The sequence below is a fragment of the Ranitomeya imitator genome, chromosome 2 (assembly GCF_032444005.1).
Source record: "Ranitomeya imitator isolate aRanImi1 chromosome 2, aRanImi1.pri, whole genome shotgun sequence".
NCBI classification, from domain to species: Eukaryota; Metazoa; Chordata; class Amphibia; order Anura; family Dendrobatidae; genus Ranitomeya; species Ranitomeya imitator.
The window spans coordinates 554515601-554532613 of record NC_091283.1 but is presented as its reverse complement, the minus strand read 5'-3'; the positions used below and the strand labels follow the sequence as shown (position 1 = coordinate 554532613).

Below are 17013 nucleotides of genomic sequence, written 5' to 3'. Positions count from 1 at the left end.
CGGTCTGTCATGGCAGCCATTTAGCCAGGTATGTTTTAATGATTTGCCTGTCAGTAGGTGACTGACCAACAATAATGTCCTGCATTGAAGTATGTTGTAGTGTTTTATGTGGGCAGGTAGACTGCATGGCCAAGTCCCATAGCACGATAAAAATGGCAGAATACGGCTAAAAATAAAAACAACTTATCAATGACTTGGAGCCATTTCACACTGTGTTCTTTGTTGGTGTTGGCCTCCAATAGCCGTATGCAGCCGAAAAAGATGCACGGCAGAGCACACGGTGACTCGGTCTGTACCATTGGAGTCAATGGCCCCATCGGCGCATACGCCCGAATCCTATTTTGCGTGGGTTTCGATGTAAGTCCCAACTGGACCACCGAACGTGGGAAAGAACGCAGTGTGAAAGGACCCTAACATGTAGCCCAATTGAGTGTCATTGAAAAATATAACTCATTCCACAAAAGCAAGGCACTAATGAAGCTACGCCGATGAAAACATGGCTCTCTGAAAATGGCAGTGCAAAGGTTGTTCTTTGGAAACAAATGTAGTAAATTTGCAGAAAATACAATACACATTTGGTTATTAAGTAACTTGTACAATAAAGTTAAAATGCTATTTATCCCTTACATTGAACAACAAAGTTCATTAGCACCACTGAGAAAATATAATAATTTCACAAAAATAAAGTTAACCACCTACCTGTTGTAAAAGTTGACCTTTCACGTAAAAGCATATTACTGTCTATTTCAATTGTGTTTTATTGTATTGTATTCATTTTTACTGCCGTTTCAAATTACAGAACTCATGTTCACTCTCCTAACAGAATGAATGGGGCTCGAACCTCTGGCTTTGAGGCGGACGTTGGCTCCAGAACAACCCACCATTTTATGTATCCAGAAAGTGCGGTAAACCTCTCACATGGAGTGCACTTGGTTTTGGTTCCTTTTAAACTCCAAGACCTGAGGTGGATTACAAGTGCACTTTCGACTGGAGAGATAAAGTTGTAAGTAACCTTGCGGACAAGGCAGATAGCGTGGGTGTACATTATAGTTTATTATGGTATGTGCTCAGTGAGCATTTATCTGACTGATTACAGCTAGTGCTAGTATAAAACAGGATTGCCAGCCATATACCACATACTCTTGTAAAACCAGGTTTAAGTGTGTTATGTTATACACACCTTGCAATAAAATATATTGCTTTTTATTATATTATTTGTATGTGGTGTTATTATTTAATCCATTTTCTCTTGAGACTTTATTTTTACATAGTTACATGGGTTGAAAAAGACCTAGGTCCATCAAGTTCAACATTTCTCCTCTAATTACACATTTTGTCACTAAATTAACCTCCAATGTTATTTGTACTGAGAGAATCATCCAACCCTTTTTTTAAAGTTGTTATAGTGTCTGCCATTACTACCTCTTGTGTTCGGGCATTCCACAGTCAGACTGCTGTAACTGTAAAAAGCCCTTTCCTATTTAACTGTCAGAATCGCCTTTCTTCCACCCAGAGGCGTAGCTAGAGCTTTTGCCGCCCGGGGCTGTTCCCGAGTTTGGCGCCCCCCCCCCCCCCCGGCTCAATACACACAAAGGTTACCAAAAACGGTTTTCCTGTTTTGTAGAACTTAAACTGGGCCACATGCCACACCTGTGACTTAATACCACCACACCATGACCAGGCCACATAGTGACCGAATAATACTACATACAAGGGACAAATACCACAACACCATTTCCAGACCACATATTACCACCACATAGTGACTGAATACTACAATACTGATCAGTAATAAAAAAAAACCCACAATACTATCACCATAAGTGCCAGTATTCACAGGAGATCTGTACTTAGTATGCAGTGTCTGTGTAGAGGTAATACAGAGATCACTGGTGACATTATACACAGGACCTCTATATAGTATACAGTGTATAGTGTCAGTGTATAGGTAACACTGACTCACCAGTGACGTCTCTAGGTGAAGTCCTTCATCTTTCAGCCAGCACAGACCGCCATCATTCCTTCCAGCCAGGACTCGTTTCTGCAGGAAATAACACAGTTATCTCGAGCTCCACTTGCAGAACACATTACTTAATTTTTCACAACTTCTACATTACATCACATGAAGAAAAAAAGGTGATATAGTGTCACTCTGCACAGTAATAGGACCGCCCCCCCATTTAAAACAGTATACTCAAAAAATAAAATAAATACATCACTGCAGTAATAATATCCCTTAATTAGCCCCTATGGTAATAATATTCCCCACCCTGGCCCCGTTTCTCATTCCTGGCTCCAGCCATATGTTCTCGCATCCTGCCCTCATGAGTATCCATTCTACCCCATATGATCTCCCCATCCTGCCCCACCAGCCTCCATCGTATCCGTCCTGCCCCATGATCCAATCCTGCCCCGTGTCTCCAATCATGCCCCGTATCTACATTCTGCCCATGCCTCAAGTCCTGCCCCCAGTGTGTCCAGCATATTACCCCCAGTGTGTCCAGCAATCTGCCCCAGTGTCCAGCATTGCCCCAGTGTGTCCAGAAGTCTGCCCCAGGGTCTCCAGCATTGCCTCAATGTGTCCAGAAATCTGCCCCAGGGTCTCCAGTATTGCCCCAGTGTGTCCAGCAATCTGCCCCATGGTCTCCTGTATTGCCCCAGTGTGTCCAGCATTCTGCCACATGGTCTCCTGTATTGCCCCAGTGTGTCCAGCATTCTGCCCCATGGTCTCCAGTATTGCCCCAGTGTGTCCAGCAATCTGCCCCATGGTCTCCTGTATTGCCCCAGTGTGTCCAGCATTCTGCCACATGGTCTCCTGTATTGCCCCAGTGTGTCCAGCAATCTGCCCCATAGTCTCCTGTATTGCCCCAGTGTGTCCAGCAATCTGCCCCATGGTCTCCAGTATTGCCCCAGTGTGTCCAGCAATCTGCCCCATGGTCTCCAGTATTGCCCCAGTGTGTCCAGCAATCTGCCCCATGGTCTCCAGTATTGCCCCAGTGTGTCCAGCAATCTGCCCCATAGTCTCCTGTATTGCCCCAGTGTGTCCAGCAATCTGCCCCATGGTCTCATGTATTGCCCCAGTGTGTCCAGCAATCTGCCCCATGGTCTCCTGTATTGCCCCAGTGTGTCCAGCAATCTGCCCCATAGTCTCCTGTACTGCCCCAGTGTGTCCAGCAATCTGCCCCATGGTCTCCAGTATTGCCCCAGTGTGTCCAGCAATCTGCCCCATGGTCTCCAGTATTGCCCCAGTGTGTCCAGCAATCTGCCCCATAGTCTCCTGTATTGCCCCAGTGTGTCCAGCAATCTGCCCCATGGTCTCATGTATTGCCCCAGTGTGTCCAGCAATCTGCCCCATGGTCTCCTGTATTGCCCCAGTGTGTCCAGCAATCTGCCCCATGGTCTCCTGTATTGCCCCAGTGTGTCCAGCAATCTGCCCCATAGTCTCCTGTATTGCCCCAGTGTGTCCAGCAATCTGCCCCATGGTCTCCTGTATTGCCCCAGTGTGTCCAGCAATCTGCCCCATAGTCTCCTGTATTGCCCCAGTGTGTCCAGCAATCTGCCCCATGGTCTCCTGTATTGCCCCAGTGTGTCCAGCATTCTGCCCCATGGTCTCCAGTACTGCCCCAGTGTGTCCAGCAATCTGCCCCATGGTCTCCAGCATTGCCCCAGCCCCAGACAGTCAGACATAAAGAAAAAAAAAAAAAAAGTAAAATCCTCACCTCTCCCGTTCCTAGCGCAGGTCCGGTGCAGTCAGCGTCTCTCCGGCTCTGCGACGCTCAGGACAGAGAGGCAGAGCGGCGCGCACAGTAGTGACGTCATCGCGCCCTCTGCTCTGAGACGTCGCAGAGTCAGAGGACGCTGCAGCTGCCGGCGCCGCAGGAACCAGGAGAGGTGAGTATAGAGCGGGGGGCGGGGGCCCAGGGGCGGGGGGAGCTGGCCCTGGTCGTGGCGGCGGACGGCGCCGCCCGAAGATTTAAAGGGGCGTCTTTTTTTTTTTTTTTTTTTTTTTTTCTTCTGCAGCGCCGGCCGCCCCCAGCATTGTGCCGCCCGGGGCGGACCGCCCCCCCCGCACCCCCCTTCCTACGCCACTGCTTCCACCCATAATGAGTGACCCCTGATACTTAAGGTACCATCACACTCAGCAACTTTACAACGAGAACGACAACGATCCGTGACGTTGCAGCGTCCTGGATAGCGATCTCGTTGTGTTTGACACGCAGCAGCGATCTGGATCCCGCTGTGACATCTCTGGTCGGAGCTAGAAGTCCAGAACTTTATTTGGTTGTCAGGTCGGCGTGATTCGTCATGTTTGACTGCAAAAGCAACGATGCCAGCAATGTTTTTACATGGCGCGAGAACGATAAGTGAGTCGCCGTTACGTCACTGGATCGCTCCTGCATCGTTCTGGAGTTGCTGTGTTTGACGTCTCTACAGCGACCTAAACAGCGACGCTCCAGCGATCGGCTCGTTGTCTATATCGCTGCAGCGTCGCTGAGTGTGACGGTACCTTTAGTACGGTCTTTGGAAGAAATAAGTCATGTGCCAGTGTTTTGTACTGGCCACAAATATATTTATCAATGAGATCTCCTCTGAGATATGTTTTTTTTCTAAGCTAAGCAAGCCCAACTTTTCCAACCTCTCATCATATGAGAGGCCTTCCATCCCTTGTAATAATCTAGTTGCCTGCCTTTAATCTGACTATAACTTCCGAATATCCGTTTTAAAATGTGGAGCCCAAAACTGGATCCCATATCATAGATTCTGGCGCTATCATGTTAAATGTTGCCATCAGAGATTAACAGTGGCATTTAACATAACAGCCACGGGAGGATAGTGATTCCACCTGCGGCTGTTAGGGGCACATGTGAGCTGATGAAAAGTTGCGGGCTCATCGCCGGAGTCCGCATCAAACGGGGAGGCAACTAATGAGGAACCTATAAGTCTTAGGTCGTAAAGGGGTTAAGTGTCAAACAAAAATTCAGAAATTCATTTAAAAAAGTTGCTTCTGCCACCATTTTTCGAGATCCCATAATGTTTTACATTTTTGGTCAATGTAGCTGTGTGAACGCTTTTTTTTTTTTGTTTCCTGCGCTGACTTTTTTTAATTTTTTTTTATTGAAAGCATTTAGGGGTAGATACATGTTTGGATCGGCTCTGATTGCATTTTTTTTTCTGTGATGCGGCAACCAAAAAAAGCCAATTTTGACGTTTTGATTTTTTTTCTCATCAGAGAATTGGACTTTTATAGTCGTGGAGATAGAATATGTGGGTTCCCTATTTTAATGAGGGAAAAATGGATGGTTCGACCTTTTTTACATTTTCTTTATTTTCTTTCATATTTTTAAAAACTTTTTTTTTCTCCTGTTTTTGGTAGTCCCCTAACTGACCTAAACGGGCAATTGGCTGATTGCTTGTGCTATACACAATACTAAAGTATTGTTTCAGGCTATGTGCACACGTTCAGGATTTCTCGCAGAAAATTCCTGAGAAAACCGGACATTTTCTGCAAGAAATCCGCAAGAAAACCGCATGCGTTTTTGCCGCAGTTTTGACGTATTTTTGCCGCGGTTTTTTCCCGACACTTCCCAATGCATTTAGTAGTGGGAAATCCGCAAAAAACACAATTAATGAACATGCTGCGGTTTTTACCGCGATGCGTTTTTTTTCACGGAAAAAAACGCAACATGTGCACAAAACATGCGGAATTCATTCTAAATGATGGGATGCTTATTGTATGCAGTTTTTTTGCGGTTTTATAGCGTTTTTATTGGGAAAAACCGCGAAAAAACTGCAACGTGTGCACACAGCCTTATAGTAAAATCAGTCTCTTAACACACAGGCTGACTTTCATAGAAGTACTGCCATGATGGGCACGGGGGTTTTCAGCAGACCATTGACTGTCATGGCAACTAGTGATGAGCGCAAGTGCTCGTTACTCGAGTTTTCCTGGCGTGCTCGGGTATTTACTGAGTATCGCGGGTGCTCGAGTGACACGTTAGATTCTCCGCGGCCGTATGTTTTGTGGCTGTTAGACAGCCACAAAACGTGGGGATTACCTGACCTATGCAAGAAATCCCCACGTTTTTTGACTGTCTATCAGCCGCGAAACATGCGGGCGCGGACAGGCTTGGACTGGCCCAGAGGAGAACAGGAGAATCTACTGGTCAGCCCCTGTGCAAGCGTAAGCTATTTACCTCAAACATGAGCAGTAGTTGGCTAAAGCATTAATTCACTATGTACAGACCAAAGCATCATCTCCTCATTCATTCTCCAAACTATCTAGTTTATTATTATTATATAGAAGCAGACATAAATTTGTGAAAGAGGATAATATAATATTTGTATGAAGCTGAACAGTGGGCCCCCCATATCAATGTTACTGTTGGGTCCTTGCTACCCCAGTCCGACACTGGGCGCGGGGATGCATATATCTGTTTCGCACCTGTGATACTCTGTACGCACCCTCAGCAAACTAGAGTAACAAGCATTTGCACTTATCACTAATGGCAAGCCATCGGCACCTCGTGATTGTGTAGCGGAAGCGTCAATGAGCAGTTAAAATAGAACATCCCCCAGGCTGTGCACTCCACCTTCTTTATGGCTGTTAGATGCAGATGATGGCTGAATAACACAGCCATCATTCACAGGCAAAGATACAAGCACCCATTAAAGACAGGGTGCTTGTAAATGATGAACATATATACATAATACATATGTACATCATATGTCCGTAAGGGTTTAAAAGGAACTTGTCAGCAGATTTTGCCGCTATAAGTTGCGGCCACCGCCTTTCAGGACTTATCTACAGCATTCTATAATGATGTACTGTAGATAAGACCCCGGTCAGACCTGCAAGTGAAGAAAAATGAGTTATATTATACTCACCTGGGGGGCAACAACACTAAGTAGCCAAAAAGTTGCGTTCCCGTGCGGTCTGCGGGCACGTCTAAATGCCACATGCGGACATATCCGCATACAATGCATGTCCTTGCGTACCCAATGTTAACGATAGGTACGCAGGATGTAGGTGAAGCTTAACGGAGGATGTACACAGACATACGCAGACCAGCCAAACCCAAGTGTGAAACCAGCCTTAGAAATTTGAATTTAGTTATTGTAGGACAACTGAATCCGGTTTTGCGGGGAGTTTGGACGTAAACCCCAACGGGGCCACTGAACGGGTGCCTAAACGCAATGTGAAAAGAACGAGCAAATACTCTGCAGTAAGTAAATAAATGAACAGTAATAGTAAATTCTCTAATACCTTTATGTGCTTGGTTCCTATTTATGGCAAAACATAATCAATTTTTTTTTTACCATGGTCTCTCTGTGCTAAAACAGTTACGGTAGATATTTTTTACATTACATTTTTTCATTTATTATTTTTTATGTTACTAGCAAGTTAGACCTTTGTCAGCATTGGTAATTTTGACATCACATAGTTTTATAAACTTTGGTATATTACAGTCTAAATGTTTGTCTTATTTCTGCATATGAACATTAGGGATTTTACCAGCCGTTTAAATGATAATTTTCATTTTGTGATTGATACTTTGTTTACTTGCTCCTTTTAGTACATACACAAGAGTGAAGCAGTTCATTCAAGCTGATAAAGATAAGGTGAGCTCAACTTGAAAAAAAATTCTGGGAATAAAACCAAAGTATAAGGACTATTTACAAGTTGCTTTTTGTGCCGTGTTTTACAGTACCAGCAAAGTGAATGAAATTTCTGAAATCTCCTGCACATGCTGCTTTTCTTTTTATTTGCAGATTTGAACCTTCAAAGCGTTTTTTCAAATCTGCGGCATGTCAATTCTTTGTCTCTGCAGTGTTTTCACCAATTCGAATGAATGGCACCACCGGCATCAGGTGCTTATCTACAGCATTCTGTAATGCTGTAGATAAGCCCCCGATGTATCCGGAAAGATGAGAAAAAGAGGTCAGATTATACTCACCCAGGGGCGGTCCGGGTCCGATCCGATAGGTGTCGCGGTCCAGTCCAGCGTCTCCCATCTTCTTATGATGACGTCCTCTTCTTGTCTTCACCCTGTGACTCCGGCACAGGCGTACTTTGTCTCCCTGTTGAGGGCAGCGTAAAGTACTGCAGTGCGCAGGCGCCGGGCCTCTCTGACATTTCCCGGCGCCTGCGCACTGCAGTACTTTGCTTTGCCTTTAACAGGGCAGATAAAGTACGCATGCGCCAGAGCCGCAGCATGAAGACAAGAGGATGTCATAGTAAGAAGATGGGAGGCCCCGGACCGGACCGCGACGCCAATCGTATCGGACCACAGCGGGACCGCCCCTGGGTGAGTATAATCTAACCTCTTTTTCTCCTCTTTCAGGTAACATCGGGGGCTTATCTACAGCATTACAGAATGCTGTAGATAAGCCCCTGATGCCGGTGGGCTTAGCTCACCTTCAATTTTGGGGGTGACAGGTTCCCTTTAACACACTCTAGCATTTGCAGCAGAAAAATGTTCTGCAAATACGTGTTTATATAACCCTAAGGCTATGTGCACACGTTCAGGTTTTTTCGCGTTTTTTTTTTTTTGCGGTAAAAACGCTATAAAAACTAATTAAAAACGCATACATTATGCATCCTATCATTTAGAATGCATTCTGCATGTTTTGTGCACATGATGCGTTTTTTTCCACGAAAAAAACACATCGTGGTAAAAAAAAGCAGCATGTTCATTTAATTTTGCGGATTTTCGGCGTTTTTCCCGCTATTCTATGAATTTGGGAAAAAACGCACCAAAAACACGTGAAAAATGTGGTAAAATCGCAGTAAAAACGCATGCGGATTTCTGGCAGAAATGTCCGGTTTTTGTCAAAAAAATTTCTGCAAGAAATCCTGACATGTGCACATAGCCTAAGAGTGGCCGTCAGGTTTGCTTTGCCAGTATTACCTTTCCTTTATTTATAAAAAATTATGGGTATATGTATTTATAATTTGATCCCATTTATGCCATCAGTGTATAGTAATGTGTGGTTTTTTTTGCCGATCACTTCAGGTATTGATATTTAACCCGACCTTTTTTAAATACATCCATGACAACTGGACGAAACATCATGGAAGGTATCCGTCTACTGGAATGTTGGCGCTCTTTTTTGCTTTACATATATGTGACGAGGTGAGTATATCTAGTTATAACTCCAGGGAGTAGAATGCCTGATAGCTGGGGTCCCATCAAAGAATGGTCGCTGTGTCATGGCTAGTGGGCATACACAAATTGGCCAAAGTACCTTTATTCTATAAGTATAGACTATAATGCAGTAATGCAAAAATGGGACCTGCAAATACTAACCATTGGAACAGCTGGCTGCTGGAGTCTCAGAACTGAGAAGGGTTGTATATTTCCACAATATTATTTTAAAGAGGGTCAGAATGGCATAAAATCAAAAGTGACACACTGGTCATGGTTCTCTGGTGCTCCTTTCCGAACACTTCCTAGTTCCTCATAACACAGGAAATGACTGCACAGCCAGTCACTGGCTATAGGGATGACCTGTATCAGTTGCAGCGGTCATGTACCGTTGTTGGGATCGAATGATGTAATCCCTGCAATAGGACGTAGGCAATTTCAGACTTGGATTTGGCGAATTGTTGGGATGGGTGTTGCTTTTTTAAATTTTTTGAAGGGGGTATTCTGGCTCTGATCACCCAAAAGTGGTGTTCCCTTTCAGAAAATGGTCTGCTACAACTGCAGTGTCTTAAAACATAGCAAAATGTGCTGTACTCTCCTACCCCGGGACCACTGGCAAGTCGACAACACGGCAGCCAATCATTGTGCTCAGCTGCTTTGTCCACTTACATCGAACACCCCCTTCGGTGCAACTAAAATTACTACTTGGCTCTTTTATTTATTTTTTTTAACAAACTGCAGCTGGGCCAGAACATTGTCTGAAAGGAAACTATCCCTTTAAGCAACAAGAGGTGGAGAGTGGGGATGGTGACGTTAAATCTACTGATGCATACCACAACACGCTTACGATTGGCAGGTAACCTGCACCTCTACAATTCATATCCTCACCTGATCAGCACGTATCAGTAGACATGATGTCACTGGGCCTGTTCACCTCCAGATATAGAAGTGAGTGGAGCCGGAACACCCGTTATGTTGAAAGTGGTATCTTATCTGCAGGAAGGATGTTCTAGATCAGGATGTGCTGATCAGATTGATATACATGAATGTTAGACATTTTTCCATTTCACCATTTTTTCACCAACTCCTGATTTTGGCATACAAATACTGACCAAAAACTGAATGTGTGAATGTGGCCTAAATGTTTATTTTGGAGTTTTACGAGCAGGTTACGGAACGTACCCACCGGAAAAAGTTGTTGCGTGCACATAGTCTGACTCCGAAATAAGCCAAGTAGTCATAATGTATTTAAAGGGACACTGTCACCTGAATTTGGAGGGAACAATCTTCAGCCATGGAGGCGGGGTTTTTGGGTGTTTGATTCACCCTTTCCTTACCCGCTGGCTGCAATATTGGATTGAAGTTCATTCTCTGTCCTCCATAGGACATGCCTGCGCGAGGTAAGATTGCCTTGTGCAGGCATTTACTACGGAGGACAGAGAATTAACTTCAATCCAATATTGCAGCCAGCATGCAGCCAGCGGGTAAGGAAAGGGTGAATCAAACACCCAAAAACCCTGCCTCCATGGCTGAAGATTGTTCCCTCCAAATTCAGGTGACAGTGTCCCTTTAACCAGCTTTGCAAATAATAGTGATATTGAGCATGATTCTGCCAGTAATTGGTTTGTGTTTTTTTTTTTTTTTTAGATATCAGTATTTGGTTTCGGTGCAGACCAAAAAGGAAACTGGCACCACTACTGGGAAAAGAACAAATTTGCAGGTGCTTTCAAATGGACTGGTGTCCACAATGCAGACTTTGAATCAAGACTAATAGAGGCGTTGGCCACGGAAGGAAGACTGAAATTCTACAAATAATTCACTTTTCTCTGTGCTCATGAAAAATTATCATATTTTCTACTTTGATAATATAAAACAAAATCGTCTTTTTCTGGATCTTGACGTGACGTGGTGTTGTATTTTTGTTAAGTTTCAGTAATTTTAAGTCTGAAAGGTACCGCACCTTAGTGAAAGTATACTACATAGAAATTCTGGAGTATGGCTAAAGCTAAAATGACCAGTGTGGAATATTTTAGTAGTAGTCTGTAGTATGTCTTTTCTCTGCTATTCCTCCTGGAAATCTAAGAATATGCTGCCTACTGGATGTTACCGATCCATTGTCAGTGAAGCATGGCGCTGTATATTCCAATACTGTGCAATCTAAGAAGTGGTGAGAAGGTACACATCTAACTGAAGTTTTTTTGCTTTTATTTTTTCGACTTTTTTTTCAGTCATAGGCTTGTAGATGGTGAAGTAACAAGTACAGAAATATTCTCCCTCCACGTTTCAGTGTTGCGTCTCTACTGCTTCGTTCAGGCTACAGCGGTCACATCATAACTACACTGCATGTCACCATTTTAGTCAATCAATGGGCTCCGCACAGTAGTCTAGCTCCCAGTGGGACAAAGGGGACCATCCCCTGGGCCCCGTCACAAGAAGGAGCCCACCAAGAGACCCAAGGCAGAAGGTGGCGATCTGAGGTATCATTGGGAAATTAGCAAAATGCTCACTCCCCTTCCTGAGACTCTGGGCACTGGCTAGCTAAGTGGCCAATGGCACCATCTCAGTCAGTGTAGTGCACTACGTGGGCTGGAGCAAGCCTCACGAGTGTCTTACAGGCTGGACTAGCAATGCTGCAGTTAGCGCCACCTCATGTAAACGCTCTGATTGGTCCACCCATGCTGGACTTCCTCCAGGTCTTAGTGTGCACCTTAGACTGAACTCAGACACTGCCTTATTACTTATAATTAGTGATGAGTGAATATACTCCTTACTCGAGATTTCTCGAGCATGCTCGGAGGTTCTCCGAGTATTTTTTAGTGCTCGGAGATTTAGTTTTTCTTGCCGCAGCTGAATGATTTACATCTGTTAGCCAGCATAAGTACATCTGGGGGTTGCCTGGTTGCTAGGGAATCCTCACATGTAAACAAGCTGGCTAAGAGATGTAAATCATTCAGCTGCGGTGATGAAAATGAAATCTCCGAGCACTAAAAAAATACTCAGAGGACACCCGAGCGTGCTCGGGAAATCTCAAGTAACGAGTATATTCGCTCATCACTACTTATAATCTTTCTCACAGCCACAGAGGAGCGTTTTGGATGAGACATTGCTACCCACAATTACCTGCAGTCATGACATGGTGAGTGGAAGGGGGCTTGATAATAAATAAATAAATATCCTACTGCTTAGTGTTATGAGATACTAAAACAAGGATACAAAGCGCAATAGAGTGTTATCTGAGAAACAGAGTTGATGATTACGGTACATTAATTTGCTCTCCTGCTTGGGTTGTGTGTGACAACTATCGAAGCATAGGTATCAGCGGCTGCATCATCCACAAAAAGGTAAGCAATGTATGAAGAACAGGAATTGTGAATTCCAAGTTTGCTGCTGATTTAAAAAAAAATTATCAAAAGACAAAATAATTTAAGTTTGTTTATTGTCAAATCTGACTCTTTTAGGACACCCACATGTCCTGAGATTTTATGCTCTCCATCCCATGTCATAGTTGCTGTCTGGCGAGGGTGGAGACGGGGAGGTAGGGGGCTTGTTTTACTTATGGTGTGGGTCTTCTTTTAATCAACTGCCTGTCAGTATAACAAGCCCCTATACAGTGCCCATGTCATGAGCTCCACTGTTTTTAATAATTTAAATAAATACATAAATAATGCTTAATTTAATAAGCAGCTTATTTATAAGATTATTAAGGGGGTTTTGGGGCTTGGGAGAAGTCTGCAGTCACTCTATTATGATATGGTGTGAAATGCCAGCAGGTGGCCCCAAAACACAGCAATGTAGCAGGGGGTAGATCCCAAAATTCATATACCGTATTTTTCGGACTATAAGACGCACTTTTTTCCCCAAAAAAATTTTTGGGAAAAAAGTCCCCTGCACCACAGAGCACCGCCAAACCAGCCTGGGATGGGATTTCCTGAGGACACCGCATTACAGCAATAGATGTGCGGGGGCTCCAGGGTAGCAGAAAATGTAGGTGAAGCCCCCGCACCACTAGCACTGCAGAACCTGCTGCACCAGTTTGGGATGGGAGTCATATCGCCAAACTACTGAACACCCCTTGTGACCATGCTCCACCAGAGCTGCCGATACCCCCCCTCCGGTAAGCTGAATTTGCACTGTAAGACGGACCCCCATTTGACACATTAATTTTTTTTCCCCTATTTTCCTTCGGTAAATTTGGGGTGCGTCTTATAGTCTAAAAGTACAGTAACAGTAAAGGAATACATAGTAACATAGTAACATAGTTAGTAAGGCCGAAAAAAGACATTTGTCCATCCAGTTCAGCCTATATTCCATCATAATAAGTACCCAGATCTACGTCCTTCTACAGAACCTAATAATTGTATGATACAATATTGTTCTGCTCCAGGAAGACATCCAGGCCTCTCTTGAACCCCTCGACTGAGTTCGCCATCACCACCTCCTCAGGCAAGCAATTCCAGATTCTCACTGCCCTAACGGTAAAGAATCCTCTTCTATGTTGGTGGAAAAACCTTCTCTCCTCCAGACGCAAAGAATGCCCCCTTGTGCCCGTCACCTTCCTTGGTATAAACAGATCCTCAGCGAGATATTTGTATTGTCCCCTTATATACTTATACATGGTTATTAGGTCGCCCCTCAGTCGTCTTTTTTCTAGACTAAATAATCCTAATTTCGCTAATCTATCTGGGTATTGTAGTTCTCCCATCCCCTTTATTAATTTTGTTGCCCTCCTTTGTACTCTCTCTAGTTCCATTATATCCTTCCTGAGCACCGGTGCCCAAAACTGGACACAGTACTCCATGTGCGGTCTAACTAGGGATTTGTACAGAGGCAGTATAATGCTCTCATCATGTGTATCCAGACCTCTTTTAATGCACCCCATGATCCTGTTTGCCTTGGCAGCTGCTGCCTGGCACTGGCTGCTCCAGGTAAGTTTATCATTAACTAGGATCCCCAAGTCCTTCTCCCTGTCAGATTTACCCAGTGGTTTCCCGTTCAGTGTGTAATGGTGATATTGATTCCCTCTTCCCATGTGTATAACCTTACATTTATCATTGTTAAACCTCATCTGCCACCTTTCAGCCCAAGTTTCCAACTTATCCAGATCCATCTGTAGCAGAATACTATCTTCTCTTGTATTAACTGCTTTACATAGTTTTGTATCATCTGCAAATATCGATATTTTACTGTGTAAACCTTCTACCAGATCATTAATGAATATGTTGAAGAGAACAGGTCCCAATACTGACCCCTGCGGTACCCCACTGGTCACAGCGACCCAGTTAGAGACAATACCATTTATAACCACCCTCTGCTTTCTATCACTAAGCCAGTTACTAACCCATTTACACACATTTTCCCCCAGACCAAGCATTCTCATTTTGTGTACCAACCTCTTGTGCGGCACGGTATCAAACGCTTTGGAAAAATCGAGATATACCACGTCCAATGACTCACCGTGGTCCAGTCTATAGCTTACCTCTTCATAAAAACTGATTAGATTGGTTTGACAGGAGCGATTTCTCATAAACCCATGCTGATATGGAGTTAAACAGTTATTCTCATTGAGATAATCCAGAATAACATCCCTCAGAAACCCTTCAAATATTTTACCAACAATAGAGGTTAGACTTACTGGCCTATAATTTCCAGGTTCACTTTTAGAGCCCTTTTTGAATATTGGCACCACATTTGCTATGCGCCAGTCCTGCGGAACAGACCCTGTCGCTATAGAGTCACTAAAAATAAGAAATAATGGTTTATCTATTACATTACTTAGTTCTCTTAGTACTCGTGGGTGTATGCCATCCGGACCCGGAGATTTATCTATTTTAATCTTATTTAGCCGGTTTCGCACCTCTTCTTGGGTTAGATTGGTGACCCTTAATATAGGGTTTTCATTGTTTCTTGGGATTTCACCTAGCATTTCATTTTCCACCGTGAATAACGTGGAGAAGAAGGTGTTTAATATGTTAGCTTTATCCTCGTCATCTACAACCATTCTTTCCTCACTATTTTTTAAGGGGCCTACATTTTCACTTTTTATTCTTTTACTATTGATATAGTTGAAGAACAGTTTGGGATTAGTTTTACTCTCCTTAGCAATGTGCTTCTCTGTTTCCTTTTTGGCAGCTTTAATTAGTTTTTTAGATAAAGTATTTTTCTCCCTATAGTTTTTTAGAGCTTCAATGGTGCCATCCTGCTTTAGTATTGCAAATGCTTTCTTTTTACTGTTAATTGCCTGTCTTACTTCTTTGTTTAGCCACATTGGGTTTTTCCTATTTCTAGTCCTTTTATTCCCACAAGGTATAAACCGCTTACACTGCCTATTTAGGATGTTCTTAAACATTTCCCATTTATTATCTGTATTCTCATTTCTGAGGATATTGTCCCAGTCTACCAGATTAAGGGCATCTCTAAGCTGTTCAAACTTTGCCTTCCTAAAGTTCAATGTTTTTGTGACTCCCTGACAAGTCCCCCTAGTGAAAGACAGGTGAAACTGCACAATATTGTGGTCGCTATTTCCTAAATGCCCAACCACCTGCAGATTTGTTATTCTGTCAGGTCTATTAGATAGTATTAGGTCTAAAAGTGCTGCTCCTCTGGTTGGATTCTGCACCAATTGTGAAAGATAATTTTTCTTGGTTATTAGCAGAAACCTGTTGCCTTTATGGGTTTCACAGGTTTCTGTTTCCCAGTTAATATCCGGGTAGTTAAAGTCCCCCATAACCAGGACCTCATTATGGGTTGCAGCTTCATCTATCTGCTTTAGAAGTAGACTTTCCATGCTTTCTGTTATATTTGGGGGTTTGTAACAGACCCCAATGAGAATTTTGTTACCATTTTTCCCTCCATGAATTTCAACCCATATGGACTCGACATCCTCATTCCCTTCGCTAATATCCTCCCTTAAAGTGGACTTTAGACAAGACTTTACATAGAGACAAACCCCTCCTCCTCTCCGATTTTTACGATCCTTTCTAAACAGACTGTAACCCTGTAAGTTAACTGCCCAGTCATAGCTTTCATCTAACCATGTCTCGGTTATTCCCACTATGTCAAAGTTACCTGTAGATATTTCTGCTTCTAGTTCTTCCATCTTGTTTGTCAGGCTTCTGGCGTTTGCGAGCATGCAGTTTAGAGGATTTTGTTTTGTTCCAATCTCCTCACTGTGGATTGTTTTAGAAATGTTCTTACCTCCCTTCTGAGTATGTTTTCTTGGGTCGTCTTTGTTCGAGTCTAATGTTTTTCTTCCCGTCCCCTCTTCTTCTAGTTTAACGCCCTCCTGATGAGTGTAGCGAGTCTTCTGGCGAATGTGTGTTTCCCAGGTTTGTTGAGGTGTAGTCCGTCTCTGGCGAGGAGTCCATCATACCAGTAATTCACACCGTGGTCCAGGAATCCAAATCCTTGTTGTCTGCACCATCGTCTTAGCCAGTTGTTTGCATCAAGGATCCTGTTCCATCTCCTGGTGCCATGCCCGTCTACTGGAAGGATAGAAGAAAAAACTACCTGTGCATCCAGTTCCTTTACTTTCTTCCCCAACTCTTCAAAGTCCTTGCAGATTGTCGGTAGGTCCTTCCTTGCCGTGTCATTGGTGCCAACATGTATCAGAAGAAATGGGTGGACGTCCTTGGAGCTGAAGAGCTTTGGTATCCTATCAGTCACATCCTTGATCATCGCACCTGGAAGGCAGCATACTTCTCTTGCAGTTATGTCCGGTCTGCAGATGGCTGCTTCGGTGCCTCTCAGTAGTGAGTCTCCCACCACCACCACTCTTCGTTGCTTCTTGGCTGTACTTTTTGCTGTCACTTGTTGCTGTGTGCCCTTTTCTTTTTTGCTTGCTGGTATTGCTTCATTCTTAGGTGTGCCA

At 43.8% G+C, this 17013-nt stretch overlaps 1 protein-coding gene across 2 annotated transcripts in view; it reads left to right on the top strand.

The window, feature by feature from the left end:
• LOC138664935 (CMP-N-acetylneuraminate-beta-galactosamide-alpha-2,3-sialyltransferase 2-like) overlaps nt 1-11039 on the top strand; it is a 161489-nt gene extending 150450 nt beyond the window's left edge. For both annotated transcript variants that reach the window (XM_069751986.1, XM_069751987.1), the window contains exons 4-7: nt 824-1003; nt 7575-7620; nt 9015-9134; nt 10794-11039. In XM_069751986.1, the coding sequence (XP_069608087.1) occupies nt 824-1003; nt 7575-7620; nt 9015-9134; nt 10794-10961 (514 nt within the window). In that variant the 3' untranslated portion in view covers nt 10962-11039. The remainder of the gene's footprint in view (nt 1-823; nt 1004-7574; nt 7621-9014; nt 9135-10793) is intronic.
• Nucleotides 11040-17013: the final 5974 nt, after the last annotated feature.